Source organism: Pantherophis guttatus, chromosome 10 (assembly GCF_059756535.1).
Source record: "Pantherophis guttatus breed Tessera chromosome 10, ASM5975653v1, whole genome shotgun sequence".
Lineage (NCBI taxonomy): Eukaryota > Metazoa > Chordata > Lepidosauria > Squamata > Colubridae > Pantherophis > Pantherophis guttatus.
Genome location: NC_142072.1, coordinates 3,566,928 through 3,590,397, shown reverse-complemented (window position 1 = coordinate 3,590,397; position 23,470 = coordinate 3,566,928). Strand labels below are relative to the sequence as shown.

At 46.8% G+C, this 23,470-nt stretch overlaps 1 protein-coding gene across 1 annotated transcript; it reads left to right on the top strand.

Annotated features, from left to right (window-relative positions):
- Positions 1 to 647: 647 nt before the first annotated feature.
- HNRNPUL1 (heterogeneous nuclear ribonucleoprotein U like 1) lies at positions 648 to 21,538 on the top strand. Its single transcript, XM_034438057.3, has 15 exons — positions 648 to 1,172; positions 3,886 to 4,008; positions 5,040 to 5,310; positions 6,316 to 6,389; positions 8,302 to 8,441; positions 9,284 to 9,383; positions 10,040 to 10,152; positions 10,652 to 10,918; positions 11,853 to 11,975; positions 13,837 to 13,965; positions 14,988 to 15,156; positions 16,756 to 17,139; positions 17,797 to 18,029; positions 19,126 to 19,305; positions 20,363 to 21,538. Exons 1-15 carry the CDS (start codon positions 983 to 985, stop codon positions 20,477 to 20,479), a joined length of 2,613 nt encoding a protein of 870 aa, XP_034293948.2. The 5' UTR covers positions 648 to 982; the 3' UTR covers positions 20,480 to 21,538.
- Positions 21,539 to 23,470: the final 1,932 nt, after the last annotated feature.

Here is a 23,470-nt window from a genome sequence, read left to right as displayed (position 1 = left end):
AACACTGAACGTCAACTAGCAAGCTGTGATTTATTATTAAATCATGGTTTACTTCAATATCTGAATCTGAATCCCGTCTAGCTAAAGTTACTCTATATTCAAATTCCATTTTGTTCAGTAGGGATAATAAACTCTACTAGGTATTTAGTAAATTTTGGCTAGCTTATGCTCGATTTGGAGGCAATATTGCTTTTCCAGTTGCATAATTCACCTTAACCTCCATTAAACAGAAATGCAGGTTATAAAATATTACATAAGTGTGTGTGTAGGATATACTTTAGGACAGAATGTTTAAACGTTATATATCTTTATATATATATATATCTTTATAGAGGATATAGATATAGATATAAAGAGGTTTTGGGGGGGGGAAACACTTCTCGTTTGGGCCTTGTCTCACTTTTTCCTAATTTGTTGTTTTTCCGGATGTGTTGAACTTCAACTCCCATCATCCCCAGGGAGGGAGGCTCAGCCAATAGAAAAGAGTGGGGGGGAGGAAATGCCTCTACATAACAGTACAAAACAAGTCGGCCTTTCAGCCAATGAGAAGTTAGGAAGGGAGAGGCCTCGGGGATTCGCCCTCAGGAAAATAAGTCCAGCCCCCTGGTTCGTCAGTCACTTGTTTTTCCTCTCTCCTTTCCCTGACCAGTTTCAGGGAAAGTGAAGGCGGGGAAGGAAACGAGCCCTTCTCAGCCAATGGGGACGCCCTTTATAGACTGACCTTTATTTCCGCCCAATGCGCGAGCTCCTTTCACAGGCAGGGAATGAGCGGGAGACGGAGGGAGAGAGAGGAGGGGGGCAAAAGGCAAGGGGCCGCTTTCTCCAATCAGAGACCGCCTCTCATTCTTCCACCGCCGGGTCGGCCAACCGGAGAGCCCGTTGCATGGCGGGGATTAAGGGAGAGCGGCCATTTTGAGCAGAGCCCGGAACGGAGCCCCGATGGCCGGGCAACGGCGACCCTGCGGCCGGGATTGAGCGCGCCATGGATGTGCGGAGGCTGCGCGTCAGCGAGCTGAAGGAGGAGCTCGGCCGCCGCGGCCTCGACACCCGCGGGCTCAAGGCCGAGCTAGCCGGGAGGCTGCATGCGGCGCTAGAAGCCGAGCAGGCCCGAGGAGCGTCGGGCTCGGGTTCGGGCTCGGGCTCGGACGGAGAGCCGCTCTCTGACGGACACTGTAAGCGAGCCCGGAGGGAAGAAGGAAGCCGGCCCTCGCTGGGGAGGATGGGTCTCGGGCCGGGGAGCATGGGCCCTGCGAGGCAGGGGACCGCGGCCGGGCCTGTGAGGGGGGGGCGGGCACACACGGCTGGCCGGGGAGGATGGGTCTCCGGGTCGGGGAGCGTGGTCTGTGGGGAAGACACTCCCTCGCTGGGGAGGCTGGGTCGCCGGGGAGCATGGGTCGTACGAAGGAACCCCTCGCTGGGGAACATGGGGCCTGTGGGGAGGCGTCTCTTGCTGGGGAGGATGGGTCTCGGGGGGCGTGAGAGCTGGGGAGGATGGGTCTTCGCGGGGGAGGTGGGGGGACAACGGGCCTCTGGCGACGCTGTGGCCGGGGAGCATGGGCTCTACGAGGCAGCCCGTCGCTGGGGAACATGGGCTCTGTGAGGAGACAGCCCGAGGTGAGGAGGATGGGTCTCCTGAGGGGGGGAGGGGGAGGGATGGGATGTGACGGCCGGGGAGCATGGTCAGTGAGGAGACCGCGGTGCTGGGGAGGATGGGTCTCAAAGGAGCGTTAAAGCCGGGAAGGATGGGCTCACACAGCCAGCAGTCCCTCGCCGCGGAGCATGGGTCCTCGGGGGGGGACCTTTATAGCCGTGGAACATGGGTCTCGAGGAGGTTGGGGCTGGGATCATGGGCCGGCAAGCGGAGCAGCCCCGGCCCTTTCGGGGAGGATCCGTTTCCGGCCGAGCCTGCCGGAGGGGCGGCGTCCTCCTCCGGGTGGGATCCGGGCGGCGGGGTCCGCGGAGGAGGCGGCTGTCCGGGATCGCTTTCTCCTTCCTTCGGCCCTCCCACGAAACCCGTGGATGCTTCTCCCTTAAGAGCCCCGAAAGTGCTTTCCCTCCACTACCTCCCCAAAAAAGACAGCTCGGCTTCGTTTTCCCTCATCCAAGAACCTTCCATTGAACTGAAGAACCGAGGAAGCTTCTTGGAGGAGGAGAAGGGAAACGTCTTCGAGGAAAAACACAGCCCAGTTGCCTTTTGGAGAAAGAAAAAAAAGAAAGAAAGAGAAAAAGGAAGGGAGAGAGAGAGAGGAAAGAAAGAAAGAAAAAGAAAGGAGGGAGGGAGAGAGAAAAGAAAGAAAGAAAAAGGAAGGAAGAAAGAAGGGAGAGAAAGAAAGAAAGAAAGAAAGAAGCACCTTTGGAAAAACATAACCTGGAAGACTGAGAATCTCCATAGAGACATCCCGTTATAGGAGGCTTCCCAACCCAGGAGGCCTGTGGGCGATCCAGGCTGCTCTTTACCGGGACTTTTCTTGGCTCCGAAAGTGCCCTGTTTATTTTTATGGCATCTGGGCATTTGTTTTCTCCGATGCCGCCCTTTGTTGCCAGGCGACGCCTGCGATCCTCTTGCCTTAAGGGAAGCTTCAGCACAGCTGCTTCTTGGAAAGGGACTCATAGGATCTCCAGGCACCACCTAGCATGCCCAGAAGGTGTAAAAACTGCAACTGATAACTACCTAGAATTCCAGCCATTTTAGCAATGGATCGCCTATTTATTCTGAATTGTCCTCTGAATCTCTTCTACCTCACGAAATTGACCACACATCTCCATCTTGGGTGTATCATATTGTCGTGCGTTCTTTCCGTGCATTTTTACTGCTGCTGTCCATGTATCTTATGCCATACGCTAAATAAAATAAATTTCTGAACTGGCTGATTGGAATTGGCTAGTCTAGTGAAAAGAAAGGACTAGGGGTGGCATGGTAGCAGTGTTCCAATTATTGGAGGGGTTGCCACAAAAAGAAGGGGTCAGCCTATTCTCCAAAGCACCTGAAGGCAGGACAAGAAGCAATGGATGGGAATTAATCAAGGAGAATTAAAGAGAGATTTCCTGAAAGTTAGAACAATTAATCAGTGGAATGACTTGCCTCCAGAAGTTGTGAGTCCTCCAAAACTGGAGGTGTTTAAAAAGAGATTAGACAGCTACTTGTCTGGAATAGTGTAGGGTCTCCTGTTTGAGCAGAGGGGTGGACTAGAAGACCTCCAAGGTTCCTTCCAAGTCTATTATTTCTTTGGTTAACATACAGATATCACAATAAGACATAATATTCTAGCTAATATCAAACAAGATAGATAAGCATACCTAATCTAAGAGGGGAGATTTTCCCCTGTGACTTGCTTTGAGCTTAAAATATGGGGGGGAGGGGGGGTTTCTACATCAAGCACAATTTTTGGTGTGATGCGGAGGACATGTTGCACCCTCTGGTTTCCTGTGTTGTGTAGCCTTGGCATTCAGCCTCGCCGTAATCAAGGAGCAAACCACCTCCTTAGCAGCACTATTTCCATCCTCCCCTGGGGGTGGGAGTCGTATTCAGAGAAAAACAGCACAGAATTACCTCCTCCCTGGCATTTCAGTTTGCCACACAATACTGTACAAGCTGGTTTTCAGGATGGGGCATTCTCACCCGAAACCCCGCCGTTTCTCTTCCCCATCTGCATCTTGAATTGCGGTACTCCGGAAAAAGATTCAGCCACTTAATTGCGCTGAGGTTTCCGCAGCCATCCAGGTAAGGGTGGGTCGGCTGGCTGGGATTGCCACTCACTCCATTTAGCCTAAACCGCTTGCTGACGGTGAAAGAAAAATGGGAACATTGGTTTCTTTTTTTTCTTTCCCCCAAAGTAGCATGAGACAGTGGCGCTAATTTACTTCCTTTTGATTCCTGTTTTCAAGATGGCATCCGTGACAACACTCGTCAAGACAACCGGCAAGGATATCAGTCTTTTGAGCATTTCAATATTAAGCAGGAGAACGAATTGGGTTACGAGCGGGGGCCTGTAAACCAAGATCGATCAGGTAAACAAAAGTGTTGCCGGGGGGTGGGGGGTATCTTCGTTATTTTGTTGACTTGAGAGAATTTCCAGTGGTCGGGTAGGAAGTTTTGAAGTAGCACTATTAGAATTCCTCAGTTGCTTTTTGCTATAAAATAAACTTTGGAGGTAGGGGATGCAGAGAGAGTTTTTTTACTGGACAAATGTACCAAAATGTAGTACAGGTAGTCTTCAACTTACAACAGTTCATTTAGTGACCGTTTGACATTAACAACAGCGGTGAAAAAAATGACTTACAACAGTTTTTCACACTTGGCAACCATTGCAACATCTCCATGGTCCTGTGATCAAAATTCAGATGCTTGGCAACTGACTCATTTATGACAGTTGTAAGTTGAGGACTACCTATGTGTAAAAGATCTGAATATTGTTGAACGATAAGACTTCTATTCATTTTTTTTCCACAAAGGGAGTCGTATTCTTAGCTCATTGTATCATTTTCACTTTGCTGCATTTTCCATTAAGGGAAATTTAATGGGATTTTTCTTCTCTTTATTGTGAACCTTTAGCTTCTCCCTTTTTAAAAAAAACCACAGTCAGGCGAGGAGCACATCTTGTTTTCTTTCAGCTCTGCTTGGGATCACTGCCCTAATTGAATATTACCTTGTTCCCCTTAGAATTCTCTGCCTGAATATCCTTCTCTTTGTTATCTTGATCCTATCTTCGTTGTCATTCTAATAATAGAATCCGCAGATCTTAAGAGCAGAAGCAAGGAAAATTGTGTGTGTGGGGGGGGTTTAAATAGATACTCTTGGTTCTGGCACATCAATCCGATGGTAATTTCCTCACCAGTTTTATTGCTGATCATCTCTTCCCTGGTTCTTAACCGTTGGCTGGCTCAGAGCCAAGTTGTTTCGTAGCGAAATTGAAAAGGGAGCTTTCTCTGGCGGTTAGGGCGAGGGTTGCTGGCTTTTTCAGAATAAACAGCAGTGGTGGTTTCGTTTTCACACGGATTTCCTCGCCCGCTGAAATGTGCATGTTGTCTTTAAAATTCAGAAATGAAGACAGAGATAAAGGAAGAGGAGGCCACTCCCAGCCACAACATATCGGCATCTGGTTACAACGCACCCCCCTCTAACTACAGTTCTTCCGTTTCTGGCTACAATGCCTCGGCTTCCTCTTACAATGCGCCCTCTTCCGGGTATAACACCTCAGACTCATATCAGTCTTGGCAGCAGCAGCAGCAGCAGCCGCCACAGCAAGGCCATAAGAGGACGTTTGAAGAGTCCAGGGGACGCGGATATTATGAATATCGCGAGGATAAAAGGTACGTTCAGAGAAGGATTCGGGGCGCTTACCTCGTTCATCTAGCTTGTTTTTTATCTTTTCCAAAACTGCTCCGGAAAGGAACCGAGCCCAGAGGTGTCCTTGAGGGCAGGATCTGTTTTGGAAGCATCTGGGATTTTGGCAAAGGCATTTTATTCTCTTCATCTATTTGGCAATGGTGCTTGATTTTACTAAGTTGTAAAGATAGTAAGCATGATCAGATGAAAGATTGGGTGGGAAGAGTGGCTGCTTCTTACCTGATTCTTAGCCTTAAGCTTTAAAGTAACATATATATTCGGTTGAAATGAACACTGGTTTTATAACATCTTTGTAAATGCAGATTCTCATCTGCATTTTTTGCTGTGTGTTTGTGTGTATGAAGGAGCCGTGGTGGCGCAGTGGTTAGAATGCAGCATTGCAGGCTAACTGCCCGTAGCCTGGAATTCAATCCTAACGGGCTCCAGATTGACTCAGCCTTCCATCCTTACGAGGTCGTCAAAACGAGGAGCCAAATTGTTGGGAGCAAGATGCTGACTCTATAAACTGCTTAGAGAGGGCTGTAAAAGCACTGTGAAGCAGTATATAAGTCTTAGGTCTGCTATGCATGTATGTATGTATCTGTCCGCCTATCCATCCATCCAGCTATCTTATCTTATCTCGCCCATCTCACCAAATGAAAGCTTCATGGTGTTCCCGGACTACAACACCCAGCGTCCCTCCCTTTTGGCCGTGTTTCCTAGGGATGTTAGGAGTTGTAGTCCAGACAATTACTAGAAAAATGAAGATTTCCTATCTCTGAATCACGGGCAGAAGTAACGGGAAACCCATTTTTGACTTGGATAGGAGCTCCCAAAGTGTTCCCAGTTTAATCAACACAGTAACAAGGGCAGGATTGGTTTCCTGGAAGTAGGCCCTGTGTTTCCTCTCTCAGCCTGCCTTGCAGGCCGCATCTCTCAGTTTGCCTCAAGGGGGTTTATGGAAGCTCCATTTGCTGCCTCTCTTCCAGGGGTCGATCTCCTCAGCCGCCTGCAGAAGACGATGAGGACGATTTTGATGACTCCCTGGTGGCCATCGATACATGTGAGTTACGGAGATTGCGGCATTGTTTTTAACTTCTTTATATATCTTAGTGAACAACTAGTTAAATATGAGCCAAGAGTGTGCAGCAGCAGCCAAAAAAGCCAATGCAATCCTAAATTGCATGAACAGAGGGATACAATCAAGATCAAGTGAGGTTCTAATACCACTCTATAAAGCCTTAGTAAGACCACACCTAGAATACTGCATCCAGTTTTGGTCACCACACTATAAAAAAGATGTGGAGACTCTAGAAAGAGTGCAGAGAAGAGCAACCAGGATGATGAGGGGACTGGAGGCTAAAACATACGATGAACGGTTGCAGGAACTGGGCATGGCTGGTCTAGTGAAGAGAAGGACCAGGGGAGACAGGAGAGCAGTCTTCAATATTTGAGGGGCTGCCACAGAGAGGAGGAAGGGGGTCAAGCTATTTCCCAAAGTCAGACAAGGAATAATGGATGGAAACTGACCAAGGAGAGATTCAACCTAGAAATGAGGAACAATTTTCTGACAGTGAGAGCAATCAACCCATGGAACAGAAGTTGCCTTCAGAAGTCGTGGGAGCTTCATCACTGGAGGTTTTCAAGAAGGGATTGGGCTGCCATCAGAAATGGTGTAGGGTCTCCTGCTTGAACGGGGGGTTGGACTAGATGACCTATAAGATCCTTTCCAACTCTGTTAATCTGTTTAATCTGTTGAAACTTTATATTTTTTTACATTTACTGTAAGCCGCCTGGCGTTCCTCTTTGAGGGAGAAGGGCAGTTCAGAAACATGGAAAATAAATAAACATTATTTTGCCCCCAAGACAGATTCCCTCTCGCCTGATCTTGCTCATTTGCAGAGTCAACACATAGCAGAATTTTCCCCCTTCGGCTCTGTTCCTGTGTCCTTCAATCATCTCACATCTCTTGAGTTGCAATAAGATGACAGCAGCTGAGTCAGAGGGATGCTTGGGTCACGATATTTGAAATTCAGGGAAAGGGGTTGAGGAAAAGTCCTTTAGTTTATTGGTTCCCTGCAGGAGGAGAAATTGCAGCTCTGACTCTACTAACAGGAAGGCTTAAATTCAGCTTTTTGCAGTTTTTTTCGTTTGGGTCATGAGTGGGCAAACCCTCGAATAGGTGGAAGTTGAAATGTTTTTATTCTTTCTGGTGCAAATTCATTGGAGAAGGCAACGATGCTAGGCAGGGAAGGAGAGGGGGAAGTGGAAGAAGAAGAGGGGCAAGCAAAGAATACGCTGGCTCGAAAGCCTCATATCTGATGCAAAGTTGAACATCCAACAACTGAAAGAAGCTGTGATTGACAGGGTGGCATGGAGAGCACTTGCCTATAAAGCCACCAAGAGTCAGATACAACTGAATGGTTAAAACAACAACCTTCTTTTGGGTTTGTGCTTGTAGGTGTTTAGGGTTGGTCGGAAAAGGATTTAAATGGTGAAGTAAGTGCCTTAGATATTGGAGAGTTGTAAGGCATTGATTTCTCTCTTCAAAACTACAAGCCCCCTAAGTGGATTGATTTAATAGTCCTGAGTCACGAGACATCTTAATCTCACACTAAGACAGCCTATTTTGGCAAGGAAATTATTGAATAGAGGCGTGGTTGGAGTTTTTTTTTCCACTTGCAAAGCAGAAGTGATTTTTTTTCTCCCAGTAAGACTACTCCATTCCTATTCCAATTCAGTCCTGGCTGCTTTAATACAACCATATACATGCACCAATTTTGATACGAGAAACGAGGAGTTAGCTAATTCTTCTTGCATATTATCCTAGCTTAACATCAGGAGAGTCATTTTCCTTCAAAGAAAGCCTCACTTTAATATGTTGCTGTGATCTGTACTGGGTTTTAGCCCACTGGTGCCTCTGGTATCTGTCTCCTTTGGTCTTCATTGAGGACGATGTTTGCTTTCCTCTTCAGATAATTGTGATCTCCATTTCAAAGTTGCCCGCGATCGATATAGCGGATACCCTCTGACCATCGAAGGATTTGCTTTCCTCTGGTCAGGCGCACGAGCGACGTATGGGGTGCGGCGTGGAAGGGTGTGCTATGAGATGAAGGTGAGGGAATGTGCATTCTCACTGCAGAGGTGGCAGAGATTATATGAAAAGGAGCATTGCTAACATGGCTACGTTATATAAAGGGAGACTTGGGAGCTGGTAACTGGGGACAGAGGATAGAGGGAGGTTATGGGGTAGCTGTGGGAGTTGCATAAATTATTCCTTAATTCTTGGTATTTCCTGGGAGGGACAAAACCAGTTATATCCTGAGGCTTTACATTTGCTCAGGGGCAGTTAAAATTCCCATTTCTTGGAATTCAGCCTGTAGTCAAATGTTTTGCTCGTTTACATGAAATTTGCTTATAGTTCCACACTCCCGTTAGCCACCTGCCTTTATTTACCAGGCCGTAAGAATGCAAGTAAGAACCAAGGATTGTGACTCAGTTTCTCATAACAACAAACAGGGATATCCCTTTTCCTCTTTATTGCTTCATTTTATTATTAATGAAGCAATAAAGCATTTTATTATTAAGTTTATTGTAATGTTAGCGGTTGCATTATGGCAGAGCAAAGGTTATCCGTTACATTTATTCGCTGATATAATTATAACCCTTGCTAATGAAAAACATAGCCCATCAAATTAAAAAAGAATTCACTTGAGGTTTTGGCTTAACAGCCAGCTTTTTTAAGAAATCTAGAATAGCTTGAATTCATACCCTGTCATATGGAGGGAAAAAAAATATGTCCAGTATTTTAGAAATTTCTCTTGAACATAAAACTTTTAAATACCTAGGAATTAATGAAGAAGGTAATAATTGTTCTTGAATAATTTATTTTATCAGCCCTTGTTCTTGTAATAAATGTTGGCCATCTAATAAACAACGCTTTCTTTTTGTCTTCAGATCAACGAAGAGATCTCCGTCAAACACCTTCCTCCCACCGAACCAGATCCTCACGTAGTGCGTATTGGCTGGTCACTGGATTCATGTAGCACTCAGTTAGGTGAGTAGTTTTAATTGCTGGATCTAGGGAGAGCTCAGGGTACATTTCATTTATTTATTTTGCATTCCACCTGTATTATTTTTATAAACAACTCAAGTTGGCGAATATATCTAATATGGTTCTCCCCCCCCTCCCCATTTGCCGCACAGCAACAACCCTGTGAGATCCGTTGGGCCGAGAGAGAAAGACTGGCTCATAGTTTCCCAGCCAGCTTTCATGCCTAAACCAGGACTAAAATTCACAATCTCCTGGCGATTGGCCAAGAGTCACCTAGCTGGCTTTCATGCCTAAGGTGGAACTAGAATTCACAGCTTCCTGGTGATTGTCTCAGAGTCACCTAGCTGGCTTTCATACTTAACGTGGGACTAGAACTCTCTGCTTTCTGGTGATTGTCCCAGAGTCACCCAGCTCAGCTGGCCTAAGGTGGGACTAGAATTCATTGTCCTCTGGTGATTTACCCAGTCACCCAGCCAGCTTTCATGCTATGCTGGGCTCTCTTTACTTTTAAGTATCTTTAGTTTAAACAGGAACTTTTGAATTAGGCAACTTCCCTGCTTAAGTAAAATCACCCTGGGGATATTAAAAGTACTCTGCCCCACTAACGCCACCTGATCTCCCATGGCACATCTGCTCAGATCAATTATCAATCCCGTTAGGTGAAGAGGCTTTCTCCTATGGCTACGGAGGCACCGGGAAGAAATCCACTAGTAGCAAGTTTGAAAATTATGGTGAGACCTTTTCCGAGAACGACGTCATCACTTGTCTCGTGGTGAGTGCAGCCTGTGGCGTTTCAGAACCTTACCCCCCCTCAGGCGCTACAATGGCTCAGCAGTTAAGACGCTGGACCTTGTCCGCTGAAAAGCCGGCAGCCCAGGTTCGAGACCCGAATGCTGCTGTGTGACGGGGTGAGCTCCCGCTACTTGCTCCGGCTCCTGCCCACTCAGCAGTTCGAAAGAACGCAAATGCGAGTAGATAAAATAGGTACCATTTTGGTGGTAAGGTAACTGCTCTGGGTTTCGCTGCATGCTCTATGCTGCAGCGTGATGTCATGGCTGCAGAAAGCTCTTCAATGGCTCAGTGGCCCAGAGGAGATGAGCAATACCTCTGAAAGTTGGCTACGGCTAGTGAAGTAAACCTGGGGGTGGGGGTGGGGGTGGGGGTCTCCTTTACCTTCCCTTCTCCAAGCGGGAAAAAGGAAGATCGGAAGCTTCCGCCGGCCTCTCATTTCCTGCTTCTAGATTGATTGACAGTTCCTTCCCTCTTCTCAGGACTTCGAGTGCGGCGACGACGTTGAAATGTCCTTCATGAAGAACGGGAAGTGGCTAGGGATGGCCTATCGACTACGGAAGGAGAATTTGGGAGGGCAGGCCCTGTTCCCTCATGTCCTGGCGAAGAACTGTGCCATCGAGTTCAACTTCGGCCAAAGGGAAGACACCTTCTTTCCGGCTCCACCGGGATTCACCTTCATTCAGCACCTCCCCCTGTCCGAGCGAGTTCGGGGCACAATTGGACCAAAGAACAAAAGGGATTGTGAAGTAGGTGCCCCCCCCCAACCCCCCAAAATGCAGCCATGGCAGGCTCTGGAGTTCAGTTGCCAGGGTCCTTTGCCAGTTGGTGGTTGACTGGACCAGGACTCAGACAAGAGCAGGTTTTCCCCCTCCTCTGAAATAGCATTGTATCAACTGGGTTTAAGGCCATGCCTTGAACTGCTTACAAAAAAATCACTCCCAAATTTGTCGGCAGTGAAAAGGGCCAATCAGAGCCTCACAGATCCAAACACAGCGACTAAGATGGTTGTCAACGACTGGATGTTAGGCCGATAAAACTACACAGGTAGTCCTCGACTTAGGACCGCAATTGAGTCCAACATTTCTGCAGCTAAACAGCTGTTCGGTGAATTTTGCCCCGTTTTACGACCCTTTCTTGCCACTTCTTGGTTGTGAAGTGAATCCCTGAAGTCGTTAAAGGCAATCACTACGGTCGTTTAACGGATCTGGCTTCCCTGTTGATTTTGCCTGCCAGAAAGTCGCTGAAGGGGATGACGTGACCCCCGGGGACACTGCAGCCATCGTAAACAGGAGTCCGTTGCCAAGCGTCTGAATTTTGATCCCGTCAAAATTGATGCTGGTCGTAACGGTCGTAAGCGTGAAAAACAAGTCATAAGTCAATTTTTTTTCAATCCCACCGTAACTTTGAACGGTCACTAAACGAACTGTTGTAAGTCGAGGACTCCCTGTGTCTATTAAAAGAAAACGTAAGGGTTAAAAATGTTGGTTTTTCCATGCCTCTGAGGCTAGGAGATGCCTATAATCTCTGTTTCTGGAATGGATTGTCCTTAGACAATCAACGGAGGAAAGCTACTATTTTTCTCACTTGATTTGTAAAGGAGAGATTTGCTTTGGGAAACTGGCTTGGTGGTTGCGTTACCGGCCTGCAGCAGATGTTAAAACCACACCCCTGTGTTTTCAGATCTTGATGATGGTGGGGTTGCCTGCCGCTGGGAAGACGACGTGGGCCATTAAGCATGCCGCAGCCAATCCAGCCAAGAAGTATAATATTTTGGGAACAAACGCCATTATGGACAAAATGAGGGTAAGCTTTGGAGGCCGAGAACGCCGGTTTCTCCTGTCTGCTTCCTCATTCGTGGTGGGCCCCTGTCGCTTCCTTGCCTGTCAAACTTAGAACAGCTCACTGTCTTTTTCAAAATGATTTTTCTGGCCGGTCCCTTGCAGAAAAGCTTCTCTTTTATAGCCGGTGGATTTCCTATAAAGGTAAAGGAGTCCCTGCGGATCTTACTCCGTTAGTCGTTGCCGACTTTAGGGGGCGGTACTCATTTCCATTTCAAGGCCTTTGAACCAACGCTCTCCAAAGACATTTCCGCAGTCAGGTGGCCAGTATGAGGTCGTGGGGTGTTGTTACCCTCCCACCAAAGTGGTACCTATTTATCTACGTGCATTTGCACGCTTTCGAACTGCTAGGTTGGCAGGAGCTGGGATGAGGGCGGAAGCTCGTTGCATGGTACTTGGGTCCATGCGATCCCAAATTATCTTTCTAGAACAGGGGTGTCAAACTCAAGGCCCGGGGGGCGGATCTGGCCTGTGGGGTGCTTTGATGTGGTCCGCGGGGAAGCAGCAAAGGACTGACCCGCGGTACTTCTGCCAGCAAAAACGGAGCTTGGGAAGGCCGCGGGCAGCCCTCCTGACTTCTGTTTTCACTGGCAGAGGGTTGCAGGAAGCCGTCGCAGCCGAAAACAGAGCTTGGGAGCCCGTTGTTGCTAGTAGAGTGCTTGGGCCACCACAGGCACCCCCGACACGAGTGATGTTGAGTTGACCTCCCCTGGCCCCCCCCCAAAGTAAAACACAACCCTGATGCCGCCCTCGATGAAATCGAGTTTGACACCCCTGTTCTAGAATAATGTAAAATTCCCAGTTCTCCCCATTGTTCCATTTACATCCCTCCGTGCGTGTGTGTATGTGAGAGAGAGAGGGACTCTGTGTATTACAGATTAGCTTTTTTTTTTCTTCTTTTAATCACCAGGCCTGTTTATACAACAGTGCTCAAAGTCTGGGTCACGACCAGCTTTTCATGTTGCCACCCTCCAAGTGGGTGGATTGCAATTCCCAGGATTTCTGTTCAGCCCTTAATTAATATGGACTCCAGGGGGCTGCAGTCCCAAAATATCTGCAAAGTGGCAGGTGGGAGAAGACTGCAGTGTCCTACTTGAGAATTGACTGTGAAATTGCTGCCTTGCAGGGATTCTGATACAAGTAGCTTCCAGTTTCAAGCTTTATAGGAGGGTACAGAATAACAGAGTGGGAAGGGACCTTGGAGGTCTTCTAGTCCAGCCGCCTGCTGAAACAGGACTCCCTTATACCAGGGGTGTCCAACCTTGGCATCTTTAAGACCTGTGGACTTCAACTCCCAGAATTCCCCAGCCAGCCATGTTTTAAAGTTGCCAAGGTTGGACATCCTTGCCATATACTTCTAGAAAAGTCATGTTATTCTCTGGTCGTCCAATATTCGAAAGCATCTTTTCCGATGAACACATTTTATTAAAAGGCACCATCCGCCTTCACGAGCTTCAGTTGATGCCTCTTAATAACAATTTGGTAATTGGAAAAGGTGCTATCAAACACATTATCAGCATTTCCTTAATGTTGCTAAATAACAACTTAATCTGCAAAAAAAAAAAATGTTGAAAAATCAGGTGTGATGCTTCAATTTACAACCACAATGACTTACAACTGTAATTCCAGGCTCAATTACAGTCCTAAGTGTATATTATTCTGGTAGTAGCCTCCTGTGTGAATCTCCCTGGGACACACACACACACACCCCCTTCAGACCCAATGCCAGGAGCAAGAGCTACTTCAGGCCAGGTATAGGGGGCGCTCTTGCTGTGGCCTCTCCCTCCCACCCCTCCAGCTGTCCTCACCACCCTGTCTTTTCTCAGGTAATGGGACTCCGACGGCAGCGCAATTACGCTGGCCGCTGGGACGTTCTCATCCAGCAAGCGACACAGTGCCTGAACCGCCTAATCCAGATTGCAGCCCGGAAGAAGCGGAATTATATCCTGGATCAGGTATGAGGCCCCTCCTTTTTCTTCATGGGGGTCAATTGGGAGGGGTCTTTGGCCAGATGTGCCAGCCAGAGTAGGTGGAAATGGGCTCTGTCCCCCCCACCCCATTTTTATTTATTATCTTTCATTTTTACTATTATGTATTGATTAAATTTATTGTTTATTATTTTTACTGTTATTATGTATATTTATTAAATTTATATAGCCGCTCAACCCACCCATAGGTGACTGCCATTGTGCAAGCTTTAATTCCAGAATCAAAGCAAACCAGCAATCCTGGCTTTTCAAACTATAGATAAGGCCTAACTGAGCCAGCTTTTTTCGGCTTCTTGAGTCTAATAAATCTTTCTGAAGGCGAATGCCTTTCAAACATCATGCATTCTGATCAGGGGTTGTCCAACCTTGGCAACTTTTAAGACCCGTGGGCACATGCTGCCCTGGGGAATTCTGGGAGTTGAAGTCCACAGGTCTTAGAAGTTGTCAAATTTGGCTGCCTCCGATTCAGACCGTTGCAGCCTCCCTGTCTCTTTCCTCCACTCAAAAGCCCAGAGATATTCTTTTAAGACGACATCTTTTTAAACCTCCTGCTAGTTAACTCTAGTGCTTGGATGGCTCTAATACACAAACAGTGCATTTCAATGAATCCGTTCTGGATTCCCTGTTGCTTCATTTCCCCCTCTTAAGGCAAAATGCACTTTTTTTCCTGAGCAAAGCCACCGCTGCCCTATTAGCCTGGCCTTCGAGGGGGGTTTCATTTGAATTGCAAAAAGGGACATTATTGTCATCTCTTGCTGTTTTTCATCTTTTAAAAAACGAGAGGATCTCTTCAAGGTTGCATCGTTGTCAGGGATGACTTTCATTCATTTCTATCGGGGGGAGGGGACAGGAAGCCAGAGTTTCTCTCTTTGAAGTCCTTCTTCCATTTGTGGGGCGTCGGGAGCCTTAAAGTGCTAAATAACCAGGTCTTTTATTATTATTATTTTTTTTTTTAAAAAAAAAACCACCTACTTCTTTATCATTGCTAGACAAATGTTTATGGATCAGCTCAGAGACGAAAAATGCGACCTTTTGAAGGTTTTCAACGCAAAGCCATTGTAATTTGTCCCACGGACGATGATTTAAAAGATCGAACAATAAAGCGCACGGATGAAGAGGGGAAGGACGTGCCCGATCACGCAGTGTTAGAAATGAAAGGTAAGATGTCAGAAAGAGGAAAATGAAACCTCGCATTCATGGCACATATCATCTTCATTTAACGACCCCATAATCCCCTGCGTGGTGGAGTCTGGGCAACTGAATGGAGTTAGCAGTGTTTTAATGGCCAGATGCCAATGCAGAGTTTTGTTCAGCAGATATATTCTATTCTCATTGTGCCGCCCTGGGTCTTCGGAGAGGGGCGGCATATAAATTGAATAAATAAATAAATAAATTATGCCCACAGAGAGAAATATCTGCCTCTACCTAGGATCGAACTCATAGCCTCCTGATTGTGAGGTGAGAGCTCCATCTCTAGGCCACCACACCACTCTCATTCATGGCACATATGAGAAGGAGAAAATCCACCCTGACTGTGTGGGTGTAGTTCAAGGACTTTAAAAGGGATCCTTCAGATGTTTCTAGATCTCTTTGTTTTCCTCCTTTTCTCTCTGCAATATCTTAAGCTCCTGCCCATTCCCATACCTCTGATGCTTTACGTCTGCACTTGTCTTGGTTTGTTTTTATTTTATTTATTTCTTTGAATCCTCCCTTTGTTGTTTTTATAAATAAGGCAACGAACATATCCAACACACCTTCCTCCTGTTATTTTCCCCATTAACAACAACCCTGTGAGGGGAGTTGGGCTTAGAGAGAGGGACTGGCCCAAAGTTACCCAGCCACTAAGGTGGGACTAGAATTCAGCGTCTCCTGGTGATTGGCCCAAAGCCACCCAGCTGCCTTTCATGCCTAAGGCGGGATTAGAATTTATCATCTCTTGGTGATTGGCCAAGAGTGACCCAGCCAGCTTTCATGGCTAAGGCGGGACTAGAATTCAGCATCTCCTGGTGATTGGCCTAAAGCCACTCAGCCACTTTCATGCTAAGACTGGACTTGAACTCATGGTCTCCTACTTTCTAGCCTGATGCCTTAACCTCTTTTAAAAGTTTGAAAGTCTCATCCTTAAAACTGACTGTTGGGAAGCTGTAGCAGAGGCTTTCTCTAGGGGAAAAAAACAACAGCAGCAAAAAACTTTCGGCTTCAACGAATCATGTGGTCATTAAGTGAATCCAGCCTCCCCTGTTGACTTTGTTTGTCGGAAGCCAGCTTGGAAGGTCACAACCAGCAGTTCATAAAATCCTAAATATCTGCCGGGTTGCTAAGCATCTGGATGTTGATTACGTGACAGTGGGGATGCTGCTGAGGTGGACATAAGTGCGAGAGTTGTGAGTCGCAGTTTTGAACGCCGTTGTAACTTTGGACAGTTGCTAAATGAATGGACGTAAGTCGAGGACTGTTTATAAAGCCGCCTGCTTGAAACCAGGATAAGGCTCCCTACTTGCCATTGGTCACAAAGAGAGGAAACCCCCTCTCCTCCCTGCTTGTGGTTTTAAGGTGTGTTCCTCTGTCCTCTTCCCCACTCCCCCCCCCCCCCGTTCTCTTTTCTGCTGCTCCCAACTCCCTGGAACTCGCACCCCACCTAGTCCCACTCGGGGGTGGGTTCTACTTACCTTTACTACTGGTTCGCAACAGTAGCCTGTCCCCATCCCACCCCGGTTCGCGCTGACTGACGAGCATCTTGGTTTACTTTCCCGGCAGCCAACTTTGCCCTGCCGGAATCCGGCGATTTTCTCGACTCGGTGGTTTACATTGAGTTGCAGCGGGAGGAGGCGGAGAAGCTGGTGAGGCAGTACAACGACGAAGGCAAGAAAGCCGGCCCGCCCCCCGAAAAGCGGTTCGACAGCTGGGGCGGCGGAGGGGGTGGCGGCGGTTTCCGTGGCCGAGGAGGCGGCGGAGGGTTTCAGCGCTTTGACAATCGAGGCCCGCCAGTGGGCAATCGGGGCAGCTACCAGAACAGAGGAGGAGGAGGAAGTGGCGGCGGAGGAGGAGGAGGCAGCGGCGGCGGCGGCGGCGGCTACAGAGGCAGTGGTGGAGGTGGCGGAGGAATTGGAGTTGGCGGCAGCAGTGGAAGTGGAAGTGGAGGTAAGGCTGACTCTGATTCCGGGTTTTATTATTTACTATTAATTAGTTATTTGGTTTAAAATGGGATTTTATTGTACTTGTTTCTTAACTTGTGTTCGCCGCCCTGAGTCCTTCGGGAGAATGGCGGCATATAAATACATGTAATAAATAAATAAATAAATAAAAAATAAATGAATGAATCCATGAATGAATCCATGAATGCATGCATGCATGCCTCGGTGAGATGAGAAGGTTGGTTGCCTCAATTCTATGTCCTTGACTTATGACTGGTCACTTAGCAACCATTGGACATTCCATTAGACCTACCTGGGACTCACATGTGGTGTTTCAAAGTTCTGATGGCCTCTCCATCCACACAATATTTCAATGTAGCTTGACTAGAACTCACTGCCCCCTGTGATTGGCCCAGAGACACCCAGGTTTTCATGCCTAAGGCGGGACTAGAACTCACCGTCTCCTGATGATTGGCCCAAACTCACCCAATTGGTTTCATGCTAAGGCGGGACTAGAACTCACCGTCTCCTGATGATTGGCCCAAACTCACCCAGCGGCTTTCATGGCAAAGGTGGGGGCTACAACTGACCTTGTCCTGCTTTCCAGCCCAGCACCTTAACCGCTAGACTAGCGGAAGCTCATCACTCTGGTTTTCCCATTCAGGCTTCAACCGAGGCAGCTACAACCAAAACCGTTGGGGGAGCGGAAACCGAGACAACAATAACAACAGCCGAGGCAGCTACAACCAGAACAACCAACAGCAGAGCAGCTACAGCCCGGCACGTGACCAGAATCCTTACAAGAGCAGTAGCATGGCTCCTGCTCCTGCTCCTCCTCCGCCGGCCCTGGGCCCTGCCACCAACCCCCCTCCGGTGTCGTACAGTCAAGGACCACAGGTAGGATGGTGCACTCGGGGTTCGGCTCGAGATCCTGTTTTGTGAAATGCTGAAACCCCTTCCAAGCGGAGGAGGGGGGGGATAATTGAGGGATGAATCAGGGCAGCTGAGAAAGCATCCAGTGGCATGGCTTGGGGGTGGGGGGAGATAAGGAAAGTTGAGGAATAGCCAGACAGGTGAGCATCATATTTGGCATCCTTGATACCTACAGTAGGATACTTTTAAAGGCCTAGTGCTCCATTAGCCCTTGGCATCTCGATACGTTACAAATTTATGTATATCCCGCCTTTATTGTTTTTACAAACGACCGTATTTTTCGGACTATAAGATGCACTTTTTTGTCTCCCAAATGAGGGTGCGTCTTATAGACTGAATATTGCAGAAGCCCTGCCCACCCGTTGGCTGTTTTTTTTTTTTTTTTTGGCCTCTGCACGCCCTTTCTTCGGCCTGTTTTATTCGGCCCGTTTTTGAGGCTGTTTTTGAGGCTTTTTTGGGCCCATTTTCTGGAAGAAACAGGCCAAAAAAAGCCTCGAAAATGGGCCCCAAAAAGTCTGAAAATGGGGCGCGCGGAGGCCAAAAAGTTTTGTTTGTTTGTTTTCCTCTTCTAAATTAAGGTGCGTCTTATAGTCCGAAAAACACGGTACTCAAGGCTGCGAATGTATCCAACACATCTTCTTCCTCCTATTTTTCCCACGACAACAACCCTGTGAGGTGGGACAGCTGAGACAGAATAGCTGACCCTAAGTCACTTATCTGGCTTCCATGCCTAAGGTAGGAGTAGAACTCCCAGTCTCTCCTGGTGATTGCCCAAAGTCACCCAGCCAGCTTTCATTCCTAAAGCAGGGACTAGAATTCACCGTCCCTCGATTTCTAGCCTGGTGCCTTAACCACAAGACCAAAACGCAGCTTTTGGACTGTTCCCTTAGGCAAAAAACGGGTGTCAGGTGAGTAGAGAACGATCTTGTTCTTGCAAATTGTGCCTACAAGCCAGATAGGCTTCAGCTTGCAGAATTAGGCATTTGAGGGACCTACTCAATGGGATTTAGACAGCCTGTGTCTCAGAACCAACTGTGACTTTGTCGTCTGTCGTCCACAGCAAAGCTACAGCCAGCCCTACAGCCCCCCTGCCAGCTACAGCCAAGGGGGCTACACTGCTCCCAGCTACAACTACGGAAGTTACGGCAGTTACAGCCAAAGTTACACCCAACCTCCGCCGCCACCACCAGCCCCGACCCCACCAGCCTACAGTCAGCCCAACTACAACCAGTACCAACAGGTAAGTGTGGAAAAGCAAGGTCTACCCTGGTGCATTCAAAGGATACTGTGGGGCCACCCATGTATTACAGGGCCCTGGGGCCATGCAATCGCCACTTGTGATCTTAGCTGGCTTCCGACAAGCAATGCCAGCGGTGGAAGCCGACTTCTCATTAACGACCGTGTGGTTCAGTTAACAACCGCAGTGATTTGATTAGTAGCCATGCCCCGAAAGGGTCATAAGGATCGGCTGTGACTCGCTTAGCCACGGAAATTCTGATCCCAATTGCGACTGTACGTCGAGGACTACTTGTAGTGGGGTACAAAAATGGAGCAGTGGTTCTGTCCTCTTCCAAATTGATAAGTTTAATGCAGCGATATCCAAGCTTGGCAACTTTTAAGACTTGTGGACTTCAACTCCCAGAATTCCCCAGCCAGCCATGGGAGTTGAAGTCCACAAGTCTTAAAAGTTGCCAAGGTTGGACACCCCTGGTTTACCGTGTTTCCCCGAAAATAAGACCCTGTCTTATATTTTTTTTTGAACCCTGAAATAAGCACTTGGCCTTATTGCCATGTGCTCAAAAGCCCGATTGGGCTTATTATCAAGGGATGTCTCATTTTGGGGGAAACAAAATGTTGCTTAACGCACTGTAAGCCGCCCTGAGTCTCCGGAGAAGGGCGGCATATAAATAAAAAAAAACAGGGTAATACGTTGCACCAACTCAGCTATTCATTCTCCTGTTGGTCCTTTGCCTTTGACAAGGGAAGCTACTATATGTGGGTACATGCATAATTTTGTATTTATTTATTATTTATTTATATTGTCATGGTTATGTAGTGTATATTAGAGAGTGGCGACCCTTTGGGAGCTGTATGCAACGAAATTTCATTTTAACGTATGCCGATTAGTGTACATCCAAAGTGACAAACTTATTCTAAGTCTAAGCTTTTGTGAAGAGGGTCCTTAGAGGGGAGGAAAGAAACCTGACATCATCTGAGATGAGCCAGCAGATGGAAATGAAGCAGGGAGCAAGGGAATATTACCTGTCCACTGATCAATTTTCTCCTTTTTCCCACAGTACACCCAACAATGGAATCAATACTATCAAAACCAGAGTCAGTGGCCTCAGTACTACGGCAACTACGACTACGGGAGCTACACGGGCACCTCGCAGGGAGGCTCAAGCACACAGTGATCGCTCGGGAGGGTGTTGTTCCCCCCCCCCCCAGGGAAAAGGAACAGCACGTTCTTAACAGTGACGGGCATTTCTGAATCTTGAGAGAGATCCAGAAGAGGGAAGTTGGGTTATTTCCGCCCAGTTTCCCTCTCTCTAGAGTTCTTGAGGATGGTTGGGTTTTTACTTGTACAGCTAGGCATGTTATGTCCTTTCTACCAACCTTCATGAGGAAAGTTACATGATTCCTTGTCTCTCCTTGTTGAAGATCAGTTTAGCTCCCCCTCAGCCTTTCTTTTTTTCTTCTTTTTAAGATTTGTTTTATTCCGTAAGAAGCTAGGGTCTTCAGCGTTCATAAAATTGTACTTTTTTTTTTTTTTTTTAGGACCCATCCAGGTATCTAAACTTCCTACCATAGTTGGGGGGCAGCATTGGAAGAGGCTCCCGTAGGATTTACCGCCATTCTCTCCAGAGGTGTCCGCAGGGGGTGGTCCAGTTAAGAGAAGATTGTGGTCACAGTGCACATTTTTTTTAAAAAAAGGATTTGACTCATTTTTGTGGCCACCCTGTTTATGGACCGCATCCTGCAGACTCCCCCCACCCCCACCCCTCCAAATTCTCCCCTCTCCACCCCACCTCCACCCAATCTGCTAGTGACCATAAATTCCACACCTTTTGGAAACTTCTTGCAGTTTGGTGTCACCCTGTCTTGAGGTGTTTTTATCTGTCTCTTTTTTCTTTTTCTTTTTGCAAATAACCATTAAAACTGGAGGGGAGGAGAAATGGCTATCTATCTTACAGTAATTACGATTTTTTTTTTAAACAAAAAAAATGAAATATTTTTTTTTCCTGTAACTTTTTACTGTGGGTCAGTAGCTGTTAATATTTTCATCAAGATAACAATTCTGTTAGTTCAATACAGGAGAGGATTTAAAAAAAAGGGGGGGAGAGAGAATCATCTTAAATGTGTAACTTTTTATACGACGTTTCAGTTTCTGTAACTCTGAACATGCTTTGTGTTGAGTTGAATTGTAACAGCTTTTTGTATTTGGAGAAAAAGAATGAATATTGAACTTTAAACCGCCTGCGTGTTTCTATCTCTACCTGCGCACTGTAGCATTTAAAAATTGTTGGTGCTGTTCTTCAATCATGTCTGACTCTTGGCAACCCCGTGAACCAGGGCCTCCCCTCCCCCTCCCATCCTCCACTGTCTCCCGAAGTTTTCCCAAATTTATGCTCATTGAATTGCGTTGATGACACTGTAAACATCTCATCCTCTGCCGTCCCCTTCTCCTCTCGCCTTCCATCTTTTCCAACATCAGGGTCTGTTCCAGTGAGTCCTCCCGTCTCATCTGGTGGCCAAAGTATTTTGAGCTTCAGCTTCAGTATCTGTCCTTCCAAACGAAGAATGAAAAAAAGAAGGAGCTTGGTGGGTGGGTGGGGAATTCTGGGAGGTGGAAGTCCACAGGTCTTAAAAATCTATGCAGATTGTCCCAAAGGTGCTTTTTCAGGAGGCAACTGGACTTCCTTGTTTTTTCCTTTTGAAGATGTTTCACTTCTCATCCAAGAAGCTTCTTCAGTTCTCTCTCTGTCTCAGAACTGAAGAAGCTTCTTGGATGAGAAGCGAAAAGTTTTCAAGGAAAACCAAAAGCCAGTTGCCTTTTGGAAGAGCACTTTTGGACGCAGATCTTAAAGATGCCCAGGTTGAACACACCTGCTATAGGTGACTTTGCAAGTTCAAACTTCACTTTTGGCCTCTGCACACAGCCGCAGCTGGATGTACAGTAGTGGCCAAAATTGTGGAAACCTTTTGGGAAAAGTTTATTTTTTAAAACTAGCTAATAACACCACTTTTTGGGGGAGTAGTACCATAAAATTATATATCAGTGGAAAGATAATTTAATCAGGAATGTAATGCAATAACTTTTTTTGAAGGATTTACTATTAGAATAGCAGTGACAGTATAAAGAAGAAAAGGGAAACACGTAGAAAAAAAACGAGATATACAAAAATGATCCCCATGTCAGTTAATACTTAGTTGGGTAACCTTGAGCATGAATTCCGGCCTTACAACGTCTTCCCACAGAGTGAACTAAGTCTTTTAGTTCTGCAGCTGTAATAATATGAAACCCAAGATTGAAGGATGGCTTCTATTAACCTAGTTTTATTGCTGGGTCACTTCTGATTAACCAGTTTCTTTAGTCGACTCGGCTCCATAGATTTTCAATTGGGTTAAGGTCTGGGCTATTCCCAGGCCATTCCAGCAGTGGAATAGGATTATCTTGAAAGTCAAAAAAAAAAAAAAAAGTAGTGTTATTAGCCCTCAAACCTCAAAAATACACTTTTCCCAACAGGTTTCCACAATTTTGGCCACAACTGTACTTTGCACTGGCCTTTGAATCAGCCACATCATAAACAAGTGCATTGAGAATAAAGATTTGATTTGATCTGATTTAAACCAACACTATCCATACTCTGCTTTTCCTCAGTTGGTTGAACTTTTCCCAATTGCTTGATTTAGGGAATTTTTTGGAAGGGGTGAACATAACCTAATACTCCTTGCCTCCTATTTTCCTCATAACACCAACCCTGTGAGGTGGATTACATTGACAAGGTCCTAGGGAGTTGATTCCCTATTTTTACCCAGATGGTCAAAATAGGAAAAATACATATACATATCAGGAAATAGTCTTCCTGTGATGGCCTACAGCTACAATTGTGACTCCCCCCACCCCTTTTTAAAAAATCCTGGCCTGTCTATCTTTCTCCCAACTCTTCCTTCCTCCCACATTCTTTCTTCATTGTCCAGTTAGAATCTCAAAGGTGCTTTTCCAAAAAGCAGCTTTTGGATTTTTGTTTTTCCTCGAAGACGTTTCGCGTCGCATCCAAGAAGCTTCTTCAGTTCTGAGACTGAGACACCACAACTGATGAAGCTTCCCTCAAAGGTGGGGGGGGGGGACCCATGAAGGAACAACAGTTGCTTTTTGGAAAAAGCCACTTTGGGATAACCGT